This window comes from Nerophis lumbriciformis, linkage group LG32, assembly GCF_033978685.3.
Source record: "Nerophis lumbriciformis linkage group LG32, RoL_Nlum_v2.1, whole genome shotgun sequence".
Taxonomy (NCBI): domain Eukaryota; kingdom Metazoa; phylum Chordata; class Actinopteri; order Syngnathiformes; family Syngnathidae; genus Nerophis; species Nerophis lumbriciformis.
In genome coordinates, this window is record NC_084579.2 from 29,837,388 (window position 1) to 29,856,334 (window position 18,947).

Here is an 18,947-nt window from a genome sequence, read left to right on the forward strand (position 1 = left end):
GTGCCACCATAATGACCAACAATAAAATACAGTAGCATAGTAGGTCCAAGTATTCAGAGGTTTTATTTGACAAGTACAGTCGTGGTCAAAAGTTTACAGACACTTGTAAAGAACATAATGTCATGACTTTTCCAATCATTTTGTTTCCATCTTATTTGTTTGTGATAGAGTGATTGGAGCACATACTTGTTTGTCACAAAAAACATTCATGAAGTTTGGTTCTTGTATGAATTTATTACGGGTCTACTTAAAATGTGACCATATCTGCTGGGTCAAAAGTATACATACAGCAATGTTAATATGTGGTTACATGTCCCCTGGCAAGTTTCACTGCAATAAGGCGCTTTTGGTCAGGACTTTGGGAAGGCCATTCTAAAACCTTAATTCTAACCTGATTGAACCATTCCTTTACCACTTTTGACGTGTGTTTGGGGTCATTGTCCTGTTGGAACACCCAACTGCGCCCAAGACCCAACCTCCGGGCTGACGATTTTAGGTTGTCTTGAAGAATTTGGAGGTAATCCTCCTTTTTCATCGTCCCATTTACTCTCTGTAAAGCACCAGTTTCATTGGCAGCAAAACAGGCCCAGAGCATAATACTACCACCACCATGCTTGACGGTAGGAATGGTGGTCCTGGGATTAAAGGCCTCCCCTTTTCTCCTCCAAACATATTGCTGGGTATTGTGGCCAAACAGCTACATTTTTGTTTCATCTGACCACAGAACTTTCATAAAAGAACCAAACTTCATAAATAGTTTTTTGTGAAGTGAAGTGAAGTGAATGATATTTATATAGCGCTTTTCTCTAGTGACTCAAAGCGCTTTTCATAGTGAAACCCAATATCTAAATTACATTCAAACCAGTGTGGGTGGCACTGGGAGCAGGTGGGTAAAGTGTCTTGCCCATAGACACAATGGCAGTGACTAGGATGGCAGAAAGGATGGGATCGAACCTGGAACCCTCAAGTTGCTGGCACGGACACTCTACCAACTGAGCTATAACGTCCCAACAAGTATGTGCTCCAATCACTCCATCACAAAAAAATAAGAGTTGTAGAAATTGTTGAAAACTCAAGACAGCCATGACATTATGTTCTTTACAAGTGTATGTCAACTTTTGACCACGACTGTATATTTAATATTTTTGGCCACTGTAACATGACACAAAGTTTGAACAGTAACACTGTGTTCGAACGTAGGAAAATAAAACACTGTACTTGAATCAAGTGATTCTTTGGCATATCACTAGATGGAGCCTGCGTACCACAGTTTGTGAATCCTTGCTATAGACCTGGGGTGTCAAATGTACGGCCCATGGGCCGGATCAGGCCCGCGAACAGGTTTTATCCGGCCCGCGGGATGAGTTTGCAAAGTATAAAAATTAGCCGAAATTTTTGAATGAAAGAAACTGCTGTTCTAAATGTGTCCACTACATGTCACAATCGCAATTCTTTGCATCTTTTTAGATTATGCTACATATGTAAAAAAAAAAAAAAGAAACCACATGATGTTAGTGCACCAGTCGAGGAAAATTAGCAAATTGCATAAATAACTGTAATTTGATTTTGATATTACTTTTTTATAGTGATAGATTGAAAATGAACACCAATGAGTTGACTGATGAACATTATCACGTAATGCATTCAGAAAGTATAAAAAACGACAAATAAAGATAGAAGTACGTTTTATTTTTTAAAGCACTTTTCACAGATAAAATCACAAAGCGCTGTACAAAATATGGGTGAAGTAAAACCACAATTAAATTAAAACAACAAGGGCGACATCATAAAAAGGATACAAAGTGGATTAAAAATGATAGTTAAAAGGTGCATTAGCTAAAAGCTTTACCAAAAAGAGACGTTTTCAAATGTTTCTTAAAAGTTTCAACACAGTCAAGATCACGGCGAGACTGGTGCAAATTGTTCCAGAGCTTGGGAGCTATAGCCTGCAATGCAAGATCTCCACGGGTTTTAAAATGAATTTGGCAAAGAAAATTACAATAGTCAATGCGATACTATTAACCGCAACATGTAAGTGTAAAAAAACCTAACAACATTATGATTTGTACATTTTCAGAATGTGCTTGTCCTATTTTTAAACAAAAAAAACTATCTGAAGTTGTCTTTATTTTTAAGTTATCATGCCGTGATTTTAGCAGTCCGGCCCACTTGGGAGTAGATTTTTCTCCATGTGGCCCCCGATCTAAAATGAGTTTGACACCCCTGCTATAGACGATATTGTAGCCTTATTCATTCATTCGTACCTGCTTAAGCTTGTAGACGTAAACCAGGCCCTGCTCGTCTCTTTCTGAGCCCATGTACATCGGAGCGCCAACCAGGAGGAGATCGGTGTAAGAGTCGCCATCCACATCTAGAGTCTGTAAGACGCTGCCAAAGTACGACCCGATCTGCAAAAGAGGCAGGACAAAATATACTAAATTTAGACCACAAAAATATCAAAACAGTGGTACCTCGATTTTTGTATGCCAAATTTTTTTATATGATTATCAACTAAAATGTGGAGTTGCTATACGGCTAAATATTGCGCGTAACCAACTAAGAAATCACGTGTTGGTGTCTCTGTGAAGATTGGATAGTGCTTCTTAAAGGGTTGGGACACTAAAGGCAGATTCCAGTCAGGGAATCCATTTAATCATCTTTATTATGTGTGTGGGTAATTTATCTGTTCTTAGAACGCACACAGAACGTTGAACAACAGAAAGCGCTGTATAAATCTAATCCATTGTCATTAAATATGTCCGATAACATCGGACTGCCGATGTTATCGGCCGATAAATGCTTTAAAATGTAATATCGGAAATTATCGGTATCGGTTTCAAAAAAGTAAAATGTACGACTTTTTAAAACGCCGCTGTACGGAGTGGTACACGGACGTAGGGAGAAGGACAGTGCGCCAATAAACCTTAAAGGCCTACTGAAACCCACTACCACCGACCACGCAGTCTGATAGTTTATATAATTGGGGGGTTAAATCACCAAAAATTATTCCCGGGCGCGGCCACCGCTGCTGCCCACTGCTCCCCTCACCTCCCAGGGGGTGATCAAGGGTGATGGGTCAAATACAGAGAATAATTTCGCCACATCTAGTGTGTGTGTGACAATCATTGGTACTTTAACTATTGGGTTTTGCCCTCAAAGACTTCCTATATCCAGAGAAACAATAACAAAAACGACCCCATTTAAAAAATAATAATAACAAGAAATATAAAAAATGTTGTTTTAATCAGATAAGTATTGTTTATACACTGATACTACACTAGGTATCGATAGTGTTGACATCTGGATTGATCACCCCTACGATTAGCTTTTTTTGTCATTTATTCTGCTTGGTGGGTGTGTGTAGCATGCATAGCCATTATTTTTCCTCGAGTCTTCCAGTGATAATGTTATATGGAAGAAACTTAGTATAGGATTAGTATCTTAGAAGAGGCTTCGCACTGTGGATAGAAGACGTGGCTAGTTTGCTCTGGCAAGACACATACCCTCCTGAAATTCATGCAACTCCTGCGTGTGTGTAATAAGGAATCCAAAAATGTAACTGTGTCTTCCTGAGCTTGCATCCCTTTTAAAAGGAATCTTTCACATGAATAAAATCTTCAGCCGTGTAAACACTGGGACACATCTGCAGTAAAGATCAGTTGGAAAAGGCATATATTGGCCCCAAAATCAATCCTATGGTCCCACGGGATGGAGACAATTTAATACTTATTCTCTATAAAATGTGTTTTGTGTTAATATGATTTGGGTGTCTGGAACAGATTATTTGGATTTACATGATTTCTTATGAGAAAAAAATATTTGGTGTTCTTCGGACCAGAGCAGTGGAAAAACTCACAATCTCACCAAGTATATATTTCCTGCCAAAATATCTAAACAAACTTAATACAAGTTTATAGGAATAGTAGTTTTTTCATTGAGGCATGAGCACTTGTTTTAGACTTAGACTTAGACAAACTTTATTGAGCCACAAGGGAAATTGTTACACACAGTAGCTCAGTTTCAGAGGATGGAAAGGATAATAAAGTACCAATGATTGTCACACACACACTAGGTGTGGCGAAATTATTCTCTGCATTTGACCCATCACCCTTGATCACCCCCTGGGAGGTGAGGGGAGCAGTGGGCAGCAGCGGTGGCCGCGCCCGGGAATAATTTTTGGTGATTTAACCCCCAATTCCAACCCTTGATGCTGAGTGCTTAGCAGGGATGTAACGGGTCCCATTTTTATAGTCTTTGGTATGACTCGGCCGGGGTTTGAACTCACAAGGTATTAAGTAGACAAAAAATGTAACATAGTAGCAATATAAAATATAAGATATATGTAATATTTACATATTATATATACAGTATATAACATATACTGATATATTATATTATATTTTTATGTAATATATACAATATATAACAAATCCCAATTACCATGTACAATATTACAGTATATCTAACAGCTGCAGCCAAAAAAAGGCCAGCAGAAAAAATACATTATAAACAAAGAGAGGTAGCTAACATAGAATAGATCTTCTGAGGAAAAAAAATACTACTTCTGAGCATCACAAGTGAGTTATAAGACACAAACTTCACAATGCTAGTAAGTATAGCCAATAATAACTTTTTAGTGCTCATTTAAAGATCACCTAAGTTTTTAAAGCTTAAATATAATCTCTTATTTCAAGAAATCTTACCAAGACAATTTTGACTTGTTCCATTTGCAGGTTTTTCCGCTTTTTACAAGCAAATATAACTTGTATTCATATTTTTTTTTACTCATTTAAGAGGGTATTTTGTCCAGTGAGGTATATAAGGCTGCTAGATGCTGGCCAGTCAATATGAAAGCAACAGTATTTCCTATTAGAACCATCAAGCCCACTCTACAGTGAACATACTCACTTGCTCTCCTCTCAACGTCTGCGAGACAACGACGTCTTTGTCCTCCAGCCGATAGATAACAACACGACCCGTGTGGTTGTAACGTGGCGCCCCCGTGATGTACAGCACGCCATCGGGGGTGGACGCCGATTGGACGTCATAACCTACGCAAACAAGCATACACATCTCTTGTCACGGTAGGGGAGAAAAACATTTATTTTCGGAAGGCTTCTTCTGACAAATGTCTACGTCTGGCTTTTAAAACCCAACCAGCTGGACAATGCAATGACAAGAACGAGCAGAGAGGAAGGCACACGCCGCAGACAAAGGCATGGAGGTGAGAGCGTGTGCCAACAGCTGAGTTTACAGTAGACCGGCATAGAAGCGGAGTGTGCTCTTCATAACGACAGGATGATTAAATAAGTCGATAATAAGATGCTTGGGTTGCTGCAAGGCCCATAAAAGGCATCGAGACGGCAAGAGAAGATGTTGTATATTATTTATGTGCACAGAGACAAGAGCAAGACATCTGCAGCCAAAAGTAGATGCTGTACAACTGAAAAAAGGCAGATTCTCTATTCGGTAACGCTTTAGTATGGGGAACATATTCACCATTAATTAGTTGCTTATAAACATGCAAATTAGTAACATTTTGGCTCTTAATTAGTCATTATTAAGTACTTATTCATGCCTCATTCTGTATGGCCTCTGTACATAGGGGGGGCAAAGGTGGACAGGGTGAAAACCTTTAAATTCCTCGGGACCCACATCAGCGAGGACCTCACCTGGGATCACAACACCCAACAAACAATAAAGAAAGCCCAGCAGCGACTGTACCTCCTAAGAAGGCTGAGAAAATTTGGCATGCCACCCAAAATTCTCAGCAACTTCTATAGAAGTACGGTTGAGAGTGTCCTTACCAGCTCAATCACGGTCTGGTATGGAAACTGCACTGCTAAGGACAGGAAGGCACTCCAGCGAGTGATTAAAACTGCTCAGTACATATCAGGAGCAGCCTTCCCCTCACTACAGGACGTGTACTCTACCAGGGCCACCAGGAGAGCACACAACATCATAAAGGACAGTACACACCCCCAGCACAGTCTCTTCAGCCTCCTACCATCAGGCAGACGATACAGGAGCCTGAAATCCAGGACTACAAGACTGACAAACAGTTTCTACCCACAGGCTATCAGGCTTGTGAATGCTAACTTGTGAATGCCACCCCCCCGTTTTACTTTTGTCTTTTTGAACAAAAGACAGCTACAATGACCACCCCCGAACTGTGAACCATCACTGTAGACACTTTTCACCTTTGATCACTAAAGACACTTTAACTGCTGCTGTGACCAAATGTCACCTCCATATTTATACTGTTGACTGTCAATCAGAATGTGCAATAATGTTATGTTACTTACTGTGCCTTGTATATACATTTTTATTTTTATTTTTTATTTTTAGCTAAGTACCGTGTGACTTGTTGAAGGGTGAACGAGCAAAGTAAGATTTTCATTGTACAGCAAACTGTCTGTTTAACTGTGCATATGACAATAAACAATCTTGAATCTTGAATGGCCCTAACACTAACCCTAACCCTAACCCTCTAACCCTAACCCTAACCCTAACCCTAACCTCAACCCGAAACCTAACCAAATAACTCTAAATTAAGTCTTTGTTACTTACAATATGTTCCCCTACTGTCCAAATAACTCTTAATTAAGTCTGTGTTACTTAGAATATGTTCATTTCTGTATTATTTTTTTTATTTTTCACTAACTGCTTATTTGCTATTACTTTACCATCATATTTGTACATGTCGTATTTGCTGATGTTGCTCTATTGTTGTTGTTGTTGTTGTTGTTTGCTGTTGTTGTTTTTGTCTCTCTGTCTAATCCCCCTCTTGTCCCCACAATTTCCCCCTCTGTCTTCTTTTTTTTTCTCTTTCTATCCCCTCCTGCTCCGGCCCGGCTGCACTAAATGATAATATAAATACATTTAATAAAGTCAAATACAAATAAGGCAACAAGAGAAGTATCCTACACTTCTCTTTTGTAAAGTAAATGTGAACAGCCGACATGGGCATCTACATCAACTATATGATTTGCCTGAGAAGCTGGACAGAACACAAAAAAAAAAGAATATGTTCCCCATACTAAAGTGTCACCCTCTATTCATTCTGCAGAAAGGTACAAGACGCGTAAAAAAAAAAAAAGGCTGTAAAGTAGTTTTGTTTCGTTTCACTCACCTAAATAACCAGCCAGTCTTTCGTACCCGGCTTCAGTTTTGGGGTTGAAGAAGTGGTTCTTATCTGGATAGATTGTTCCCCCATCGGTGTGCATTATGACAGTTCCATTCCAGTCGTACGCTCCCACAGCTCCCAGCAGCATGCCGTCCTGTGGAGAACTACATCATGAACAACATTGGTAGAAAACACAGTAATACGTCAACTTACGGGCCTAATTGGTTGTGTGACGGAGATTTGACCTCAAATCAATGTTGCCTTTTACATTCACTTTCTTCCTTACCATGGGTGGAAAACAAGGTTATGTCGAGTAAGACCAAATGTTTGAGGTGGATCTCACGGGTTCACTGTGACATTCACTCCGTCAACTAATGGCAGGCATGCTTGTAACTCCAAGTTTTGCTTGCAACTTAAAGTATAACAATTAGGGACGGCGTGGCGCAGTGGAAGAATGGGCCGTGCGCGACCCGAGGGTCCCTGGTTCAATCCCCACCTAGTACCAACCTCGTCATGTCCGTTGTGTCCTGAGCAAGACACTTCACCCTTGCTCCTGATGGGTGCTGGTTAGCGCCTTGCATGGCAGCTCCCTCCATCAGTGTGTGAATGTGTGTGTGAATGGGTAAATGTGGAAGTAGTGTCAAAGCGCTTTGAGTACCTTGAAGGTAGAAAAGCGCTATACAAGTACAACCCATTTATCATTTATCATAATTAGCCGAGAGACAGCTCTTAACTCAAAACACTCTTAAGTTGACGTGCCACTGTAGTATGGCGGGGAACTGTAAAAAAAAACGCGCAGCATTGAACACATCAGTAGAAAATTACACTAAAGTGCATTTTATGTTTACAATAGCACGATTCAACTTGTGTGAAAAGGAGTAGGACAAGTTCGGGTTAGGGTTGATCTGACCCCTTTCTTTAATGTCTCTCATGACCATTTTCTAATAGGGAGAAAGAAAGAAAGAAAGAAAGAAAGAAAGAAAGAAAGAAAAAAAGAAGGAACTAATGTTTAATAAATAATAAATGGATGGAATAGAAAAAAGGGGGAATTACTGATAAAATAAAAAGAAGTGTTAAAAATGTAATAAAAAATACACAAAAGTACAGGAGTTTAAGAGCGTTTTGAGAACGGAGCTGTCTCTAAAATAATTGTTACTGTATTCTTTAAGTTACATGTTATGTATTTTTTATATTGTATTTCAACTGCACCTAACGAAGTAGCCACTTGTATTTCCGTCATGCTCTCATGTTTAAAGACAATAAAAAAAAATACAAAAATGTATATATATATATATATATATATATATATATATACACATTATGGCTGGGTGATATGGCCTTTTTTTTAATATCTCGATATTTTTCGGCCATATCGCGATACACGATATATATCTTGATATTTTGCCTTAGCCTTGAATGAACACTTGATGCATATAATCACACCAGTATTATGATTCTATGTGTCTACATTAAAACATTCTTCTTCATACTGCATTAATATATGCAACTAAACCTTCAGGCAGAGAGGGAAATCACAACTAAGTCAATTGACCAAAACTGTATTTATTAAACAGTTATTAAGCAGTGGCACAAACATTCATGTCATTTCCAAAACAGAAAGTGCAAGATTGTCAGAGACATTTTAAAACAAGCGATTAGTTAAAAACATGATGTCACACAAGATATTTCAATAAGTGTCAAATAAAAATGAGCTGCATAATAGGAAATCAAATAGTGTTCGTCCTTCGCTATGTGGTAGGTTCTTGCGGACATTATCTCCTTCTGTTGACTCTTTTTTTCATACGGCGTTGATGTGGAAATGTTTGCTTCTGCATTTTGATGGTGTGGCACCGAACGGAGATGTTGACAAGTACTCTTCAGGTGACTTTTCAAATGATGCTACATATTAGCAGTAATGCTACTTTTTGTAGGAACGCTTTCACCCCACACTTGACAAATTACGGTTGTCTGTTCGACATATTCCCACTTGAAGCCAAACCACCGCCAGACGATGGGCCCCGTGCTGTTTTTCTTGGGAAATAATTATTCCTTCATTTGTTACCAGATTCGCACCTACTTTCTTTCGTCTTCCCACTCGCATCACAGCTAACTTTAGCCATGCTGCTACCTCTGCTCAAGGAGGGCGTATACGTATGTCGTGACAGTATGTGGCGTGTGTAAGAAGGTGCACTTGTTGTCTGTGAGAAGGAGCGACAAGACAGAGTGGGAAGAGACTGCAGTGTAATGCCCGCAGCTAAAAGCAACTGTGTGAGAACGTATACTCGAATGTCACGATATAGTCATTTTCTATATCGCGCAGACACAAACCCGCGATATATCGCATATATCGATATATCGCCCAGCTCTAATATACATACATACATACATACATACATACATACATATATATATATATATATATATATATTGGAAGGTACCCGTAACCTTTTTGGGTACGGGCTCTGCTGTTGAACGCCAATCTTTTCCAAAAACACGACCGCCATCAGAATATGCGCAGCGACTTGTTTATTTCTTATTTCTATAACAACTAACTTGACAACAGAGATGAAGGAGCTTTTGATATGCAGGAACTTTTGTGGGGCATCTTTGTGTTGAAGAAGGCCGATCAGTGAAACTCTCTTTCAGTGGTTTTACCCAGCCGCAGTCTTTAAACTATTTGCAGTTTATTATTTTTTACAAACTGCATTTCAATACAAGAAGTGGACAGACTCTTTTAAACATATTTACGGAAGAGTATGAAGCTGGACTCGAAGCCACAACCCTACAACTCTGAGACTTAGTTTGATAAATGTGGGGAAAAAGGAGTCAGTACACAAGTGGAACGAAGGTAAATGACACTAAATATTAACTATTTACTTTATTACATGTTGTAAAAGTAGTCAGCGACACTCCATTTGTGTAGTTATTATCCTCAACCAGAGTGAATTGAATGCTAATGCTAACAAGCTAACACTAAAGCCGATGTGTTTGTGTTGTCGGTGTGAGATAAACACTGACATTTATTATTTATATATTGTTATTTACAGCTGAAATGGACCACAAGGAACTGCCTGACCCTCATGAATTCATCATTTACCAAGAGGACAACTTTCTGACTGACGTCTTATGAACAATTCGGTACACTTTATTTTTTACAATCATATCGTTTTGTATATTATTGATTTGTATTTTATTTACTTAGACTTTAGTAAAAGAACTGTCAGTTTATTTTTCTGTATATCTGTGTAGAAATATAGTAAACCACTCCACCATACGACATCAACATGATTTGTATAAACTACCCTGAACTGTGAAATGCAGTGGAAACACAAACTACACACTTCTACAGGAACCTCTAGTTCCAGGAAGTAGAGATTTTTCAAGATACTTTTGTTGGAAAAGGGCCTATTGACTTCGAAACTGCCGACATTACTCATAAAAATACGAATAAGCTGCTTGACAGAGAAGCAGCTGGAAGGAGATAACGTAGAAGTCCACCTCTAAGGTAAATATTGTACATTATTATTGCATTACTTCAAAAACTACTGTAGCTGTAGTAGTACATTATATTGTATTGTTTTTGTACACTATTCCTTATCTATAAGATTGCTTTTTTTCCTTTTCAAAAGGCATAGTGTATGTTAAATGTTAAAATTGTGCTCTTAAATTACAAACGTAATTTAAATTATTTTCAATTGGTCACTTTGAAGTGTTTTGAGTGAAGAGCTTACAGAACCAATTGAGTTGAGGTAGGACTGTAAAATTAATTCATATAAATACATACAGAATATAGACTATGCATAGCTTATTAACTAACAGTGTTAAGAATAACGGTGTTACTAACTATTGTAGCCACCTGTCAGAGACACACAGAGCCTGACGTTTTTTTCAACTTTATTCTGACCTTGACAAGTTAACAGCAGTTCTATAACTCTATATACTGTGTCACCAACTGTGTGCCCTATATCCACGCACTCACACAAACTTTGCTCATTCTCATTTTTACTTGCAACTTAAAGCATAACATAATTTTGGTCTTGACCTCTGTATGCATGATGAGATTTATTGCAGATCTTCAAGATGCAACCTTTAAATCAAATTTGAATAATAGGATATTGAGACTGATTTGGTGGATTTAAAGATTCCTTTTTTATTTACAAACCCCGTTTCCATATGAGTTGGGAAATTGTGTTAGATGTAAATATAAACGGAATACAATGATTTGCAAATCCTTTTCAACCCATATTCAATTGAATGCACTACAAAGACAAGATATTTGATGTTCAAACTCATAAACTTTTTTTTTTTTTGCAAATAATAATTAACTTAGAATTTCATGGCTGCAACACGTGCCAAAGTAGTTGGGAAAGGGCATGTTCACCACTGTGTTACATCACCTTTTCTTTCAACAACACTCAATAAACGATTGGGAACTGAGGAGACACATTTTTTAAGCTTCTCAGGTGGAATTCTTTCCCATTCTTGCTTGATGTACAGCTTAAGTTGTTCAACAGTCCGGGGGTCTCCGTTGTGGTATTTTAGGCTTCATAATGCGCCACACATTTTCAATGGGAGACAGGTCTGGACTACAGGCAGGCCAGTCTAGTACCCGCATTCTTTTACTATGAAGCCACGTTGATGTGACATGTGGCTTGGCATTGTCTTGCTGAAATAAGCAGGGGCGTCCATGGTAACGTTGCTTGGATGGCAACATATGTTGCTCCAAAACCCGTATGTACCTTTCAGCATTAATGGCGCCTTCACAGATGTGTAAGTTACCCATGTCTTGGGCACTACTACAACTTTGCGCCTATAACAATCCGGATGGTTCTTTTCCTCTTTGGTCCGGAGGACACGGCGTCCACAGTTTCCAAAACAATTTGAAATGTGGACTCGTCAGACCACAGAACACTTTTCCACTTTGTATCAGTCCATCTTAGATGAGCTCAGGCCCAGCAAAGCCGACGGCGTTTCTGGGTGTTGTTGATAAACGGTTTTCGCCTTGCATAGGAGAGTTTTAACTTGCACTTACAGATGTAACTGTAGTTACTGACAGTGGGTTTCTGAAGTGTTCCTGAGCCCATGTGGTGATATCCTTTACACACTGATGTCGCTTGTTGATGCAGTATAGCCTGAGGGATCGAAGGTCACGGGCTTAGCTGCTTACGTGCAGTGATTTCTCCAGATTCTCTGAACCCTTTGATGATATTACGGACCGTAGATGGTGAAATCCCTAAATTCCTTGCAATAGCTGGTTGAGAAAGGTTTTTCTTAAACTGTTCAACAATTTGCTCACACATTTGTTGACAAAGTGGTGACCCTCGCCCCATCCTTGTTTGTGAATGACTGAGCATTTCATGGAATCTACTTTTATAGCCAATCATGGCACCCGTCTGTTCCCAATTTGCCTGTTCACCTGTGGGATGTTCCAAATAAGTGTTTGATGAGCATTCCTCAACTTTATCAGTATTTATTGCCACCTTTCCCAACTTCTTTGTCACGTGTTGCTGGCATCAAATTCTAAAGTTAATGATTATTTGCAAAAAAAAAAAAAGTTTATCAGTTTGAACATCAAATATGTTGTCTGTGTAGCATATTCAACTGATTATGGGTTGAAAATGATTTGCAAATCATTGTATTCCGTTTATATTTACATGTAACACAATTTCCCAACTCATATGGAAACGGGGTTTGTATAAATGAAATTGTAAATGGGTATTTTGTGGGTAGATTCTGAAATGTATTGTGTTGTATTGTATTGTATTTTGTATATTATATGATGATGTATATTTTAACTGTAGGTCCCTGTCCATAAGCTGCGTGCTTCTAGGAATGGCCTTTTTGCAGAACGGACTCTGATATTAACAAAAGAAACAATAATAAAATACAAAACTATGTCTGTCTGTAAATAAATAGATAAATAAAATAAATAAATAAATCCGAGAGACAGCTCCTATCTTAAACCACTCTCAAGTTTGGGCACTCTTTCGTTGAACTATAAACCTGTATTATGTTGTTCTTAAACGGCCTCATATTGGTACATTGCTTGAGTTCTTTGCTCAGTCCGTTCCAGGTGACACGTTGACATATCAGTACTGTATATTCCTTCCCTGCAGCTCTAAATAGATACAGGAAAGATTGTTTATCTAACAGGAAGAGATGTGGAAACATACATACTTGTTGTTCTGTGTCATGATGCCTCTATTAGCCGTGACTGATCAAACCAGACCTCACGTATAAACTAGAAGAACCAATCCGTTCCGTTGGCTACACAGGATTTGGGAGGTGATAAATAAGGTCAGAAGCAGTACAAGACACACCAAGAGACTAAGTTGTTACAGGAAACACCTAATGAATGAATACAGAATGCATGTTCTTGTTTGTAGCTCTACTCAACCAACCACCTGATACAAATTCCTCCATTTTTGCAAACCGTTTCATGTTAAGCGCTCACAATAATCAAACGGCACGCTATTGGCGTGTAGCCCTGACGAGAAAGACACAAGACAGTCTTGTGTCTGGAAGCGTCAATTGACCCATGAGAATAACGGAAGAGTGGAAGATGAACCCGAGATAAAGTTGGAGTTCATTGGTTGAGTCAACACATAAGAAAACTAAACCACGTGCAAATATTTCAAATGGTTTGTGATTAAATAGTCAGTCACTGTTATGATCTTGTGCACGATCTTAAGCCTTTTTTAAATGCCGTGAATGACTTAGCAAGGAATCATAGAGCAACTCATTGTTAAGATCAGAGATTCTCTGTCTGAAAAGGGTGGTTTTTTTTGCCCTTTTGTTTGTAAGTGAGGTCCAACATTAGTGTTGTCAGTATAATTTCATGTGAATGTTACGTTGACAGCACATTTCGGATCAGATCATGTTTAAAGTAAAAGTGGATTTCATTCTGAAATTGTAGCGGGCCATGCTTGACCAAAGATCGTATATTGAGAGAGGACAATCTACCGCAGGGGTGTCAAACTAATTTTAGCTCAGGGGCCGCCTGGAGGAAAATCTGTGCACACGCGGGCCAGACTATTAAAATCATGGCATTAAAACTAAAAAATAAAGACAACTTCAGACTGTTTTCTTTGTCTTACTTAAGCCAAAAATAGAACAAACACATTCTGAAAAGATTACAAGAAAATTATAGAAAAAAATACCAGCAGTGGTAAAGTTTAGATCCATGAAGGAAAGAAGAAAATGAATGAATGTTAATCACTGAATACATTTACATATGCATAAAAAATGGTTTTCTTTTGTATTATTTTTCTTTTATGAATTAAGTAACGTTTATGACAATCTTTTCCCAAAACACAATATAGAATGTGAGATATAACAGGATAATGCATACATTTATCATTTGTTTTCAAAACGGTTACAAAAAAGTGGGACCCCAAAAATTTACTGTTTAACCCCATTTTTATGACTTGATGCGGTCCCATTTTGAAAATTTCGAGCGTGCAAAACAACAGCAGGCGGCTGTGGCCTGCGAGACGCTTCTAATACTAATCAAATATCGTCCCGGGGGCCATAGATCATTCATTTACGGGCTGTATTTGGCCCGCGGGCCTTGACTTTGACACCCCTGATCTACCGTATGGTGATGTACAGCGCACACAATATCTTACACAAATTTGCAGTCAGTCATATCATCTTCTTTTTGTCACTTAAAAAATACAGAGGACATGATCCTGGTGTCCTCAATAGTAGTTACAGGCATGGTTATTCCCTTTGGGGTCGCGGGGGGTGCTGGAGCCTATCTCAGCTATAATCGGGCGGAAGGCAGGGTACACCCTGGACAAGTCGCCACCTCATCACAGGGCCAACACAGATAGACAGACAACATTCACACACTAGGGACCATTTAGTGTTGCCAATCAACCTATCCCCAGGTGCATGTCTTTGGAGGTGGGAGGAAGCCGGAGTACCCGGAGGGAACCCACGCAGTCACGGGGAGAACATGCAAACTCCACACAGAAAGATCCCGAGCCCGGGATTGAACCCAAGACAACTCAGGACCTTCGTATTGTGAGGCAGATGCACTAACCCCTCTTCCACCGTGCTGCCCATGGTTGTATTTTATCAATGCAAAATACAAGAATTAAACTTTTTTTTTTTTTTATCTTAGAATGTCTTATTGCACCTTTCATCTCTGTGTTTTGTTTATGTTGTTCTAAACGGGGGAAAAAGCATTGTTTTTATGTCTCTTCCATGTATCAACTGTGTATGTATTCGAATGTATGATTGCATGTTTGCACAATCAATGGTCAATAAAAAAAAGTCTCATCAAATCGAATAGAGCGCCATCGGGAAAGTGTCCGTGGGCGGGGCAGAGATGTTCTGTGCTGCTCTGTGTTTGGCCAGTTTGCATTTTGGCAAGGTGGCTAAGCAAAAGGTCAGTTGCCCTTTACATGTGTTCAAATACATTTAACACATGATCCTTATAGATGTAAACATTTTCCTTAGTGTGTCAACTCTCTCTGTCCTTTTGCGCCTTTCCTGGCAACATGCTTCACTTGGCAACAGGCACAACTTTTTACAGGCACACACTCTTCTTTCATGAAACATCTCTCAACTGCATACACCAGATATATGAAAGTAAGAAAAAGCAAACACATGAATTACTTTCCCTAATTGGTAAGTGTGAAATGTAAAATTTACTCATCCATAATAGTGAAAAACTCATGGTGTAGGCCAGTGTTTTTCAACCACTGTGCCGCGGCACACTAGTGTGCCGTGAGATACCGTCTGGTGTGCCGTGGGAGATTATCTAATTTCACCTATTTGGGTTAAAAATATTTCTCGCAAACCAGTAATTATAATCTGCAAATGATGTGTTGTTGTTGAGTGTCTGTGCTGTCTAGAGCTCGGCAGAGTAACCGTGTAATACTCTTCCATATCAGTAGGTGGCAGCCGATAGCTAATTGCTTTGTAGATGTCGGAAACAGCGGGAGAAAGTGTGCAGGTAAAACGGTGTCTAATAAATAAACAAAAGGTGAGTGCCCCTAAGAAAAGGCATTGAAGCTTAGGGAAGGCTATGCAGAATGAAACTAAAACTGAACAGTCTGCAAAGTAAACAAAAACAGAATGCTGGACGACAGCAAAGACTTACTGTGGAGCAAAGACGGTGTCCACAAAGTACATCCAAACATGACATGGCAATCAACAATGTCCCCACAATGAAGGATAAAAACAACTGAAATATTATTGATGGCTAAAACAAAGTAGATGCGGGAAATATCGCTCAAAGGAAGACAAACAGCAAAAAAGTCAAAATAAGTCAGGGCGTGATGTGACAGGTGGTGACAGTACACCTACCTTGAGACAAGAGCTATATTGATGCATGCTTGGTTATGCTTTAAAGTCATATCCAACAATTGCGACAACGACTTTTTAATGTCAACTGAGTTTTGTTTTTTAATGATTTCTGCTGGTGGTGTGCCTCCGGATTTTTTCAACACAAAAAATATGCCTTGGCTCAAAAAAAGGTTGAAAAACACTGGTGTAGGCCAATACAATGTCTGCCAATTTTAAGTCTGCCTAGCGACAAGAGGAGACTGCTGTGTTCTAACTAGCGGACAATATATTTGTGATATTCAATAAAGTATGCGTGTATACTCTAGTACAGTGTTTCTGAACCATAGGGCCACAAGCTCCCACAAAAGGGCCGCCAAAAAATGTGTGTTTCTCAGCTGTGGTCCGTAGGGGCTGCAGCAGTACTTAGTTGTAATGCACTTTTCCACCACCTGTGGCAGTAATGACAATATCGAACAAACCGAAGAAGTCAGGAGCTAAAGTCATAGAAACGTTTCTTAAGCGCAAAAATTATGACTAAAGGGGTGAAGCTGTAACTTAATTTGCACTTTAATATTATTGACAGTTTATCGCGGAAACCTATATATTATTATTCATTTAGTTAGAATAAATGTATTTTAGTACTGCGTTATTGTATATTGATGTATTTTTCATTAGTTTAAGTCCCTTTTTTTGCAGTATATTTGATTAATATGTTTGTAATCAGCCTGACCTAACCCATGATTATGTTTTTTGTGATTAGCACATGCTTTCATTTTATCTGACAAGGTTGTAAACTGTTAGTAGGTTAAATATAAATATTAAATGTGATTAAAATCAAGAATCAGATTATTAAATCAGTGTTAATATTTAAGTGGGCCCTGTGCCCCTCTATAGTGGAAAAGTTGGGCCCCGAAGTCAAAAAGGTTAAGAACCCCGACTCTTGTAAATGAAATTGGCAGTTAGACTTAGACTTAAGCTATGTCTACACCAGTGGTTCTTAACCTTGTTGGAAGTACCGAACCCCACCAGTTTCATATGCGTATTCACCGAACCCTTCTTTAGTGAAAAAAAAATATATATATTCAAATTCAAGACAAAGTTATATGTTTTTGGTAACACTTTAGTATGGGGAACATATTCTAAGTAACAAATACTTAATTTAGAGTTATTTGGTTAGGGTTAGGGTTAGGGTTAGAGGGTTAGGGTTATAATAAGGCCATGCCGAATAAGGCATTAATAAGTACTGAATAATGACTAGTTAAGAGCCAATATGTTACTAATTTGCATGTTAATAGGCAACTAATTAATGGTGAATATGTTCCCCATACTAAAGTGTTACCATGTTTTTTTACTGGTGCACAAAATGAACCGTGCATGAACATCACCTTGTTCAAAGAACAAAACCAACACAGTGCATAAACTCACAACAAATGACACACCTGCAAATCAGTGTGACTTCTGCTGTTGCCGTATCCGTAATACGCCGATAGGGAGAAGTTTTTATTTACACGATGAGTCGGGTGTGTCTTGACCTCCACCGAACCCCTGAGCCTGACTCACCGAACCCCTAGGGTTCGATCGAACCCAGGTTAAGAACCACTGGTCTACACTAAGCCTTAAGTGAATAATTATTTAGCCTAAGCCCCGTTTTAGCCACACTAAACCAGCGTTTAAGGTCCCACTCGTCGGACAAATTTTTACACGGGTAAGTGCGCCGTGTATTTGTTGAATCTCCAGCTCTTAGCTTTGTATGGACTCATTGATCGTTTACAAACTGAGTTCAGAGAAGAAGTGACGCCAGAAAGACCACACCCACACAGGAAGTGACGTCAGAAAGAACGCGCCACAGCCAGCTTCATAATAAAGCGGTTTCGTAACTCGGAGCTAACCACTGGAAATATGAAGGCGAGTCAACCAGACATGCCCGTGTTTCTCCTTCTTCTACATGTACAGACGCTTGTGGAAATCACACATGAATACCTTAAGAGAAAGCGATTGCAGCTATTTGGGATACAACACTTCTCAGACGGCAAGTGAACTTTCGAATGTCCAGGTCAGCTGTGAGTCTACTTACCGAAAAACTTTGTCCATTTGTCAAAGGAGAGTCAACGAGAATGCGGACTACAGTGGATGTGATAAAAAAGGTAGCGTGTGCTTTGTATTACCTGGCCGTTGAGGGAAGACTATGGACAACAGCGAATGCTTTTGGACTAGCAAAGCAGACTATATCAGTTATTGTTCGCCATGTATGTCGTGGACTCAACGTCTAGTCTTATAGTATATAAAGTCACCAAAAACGAATGGACAATGAAGGTGAAGGCAAAAGTGTGAGGAGTGTCCTGACCAGATATCTAGATCCCTAGATTGATTGTTGTCAAATGTTATTTGTCACATTGTGTACTTTCATGTCCAATAAAGATTTGATTAATTTATGACGGCTCAGGTGTGATTCACTACAATCAACGTTCCCTCTAAGGTGCGCACCTGCGCGATTGTGCACTGCTCACGCGTCCTGTGCGCACAG

The 18,947-nt window shown here is 39.1% G+C and overlaps 1 protein-coding gene across 1 annotated transcript in view; it reads right to left on the bottom strand.

The window, feature by feature from the left end:
- itga1 (integrin, alpha 1) overlaps positions 1–18,947 on the bottom strand; it is a 168,951-nt gene that overhangs the window by 37,677 nt on the left and 112,327 nt on the right. The window contains exons 11-13 of the mRNA XM_061927416.1: positions 7,133–7,280; positions 4,909–5,051; positions 2,265–2,408 (exon numbers count right to left, since the gene is read on the bottom strand). Of these exons, the coding sequence (XP_061783400.1) occupies positions 2,265–2,408; positions 4,909–5,051; positions 7,133–7,280 (435 nt within the window). The remainder of the gene's footprint in view (positions 1–2,264; positions 2,409–4,908; positions 5,052–7,132; positions 7,281–18,947) is intronic.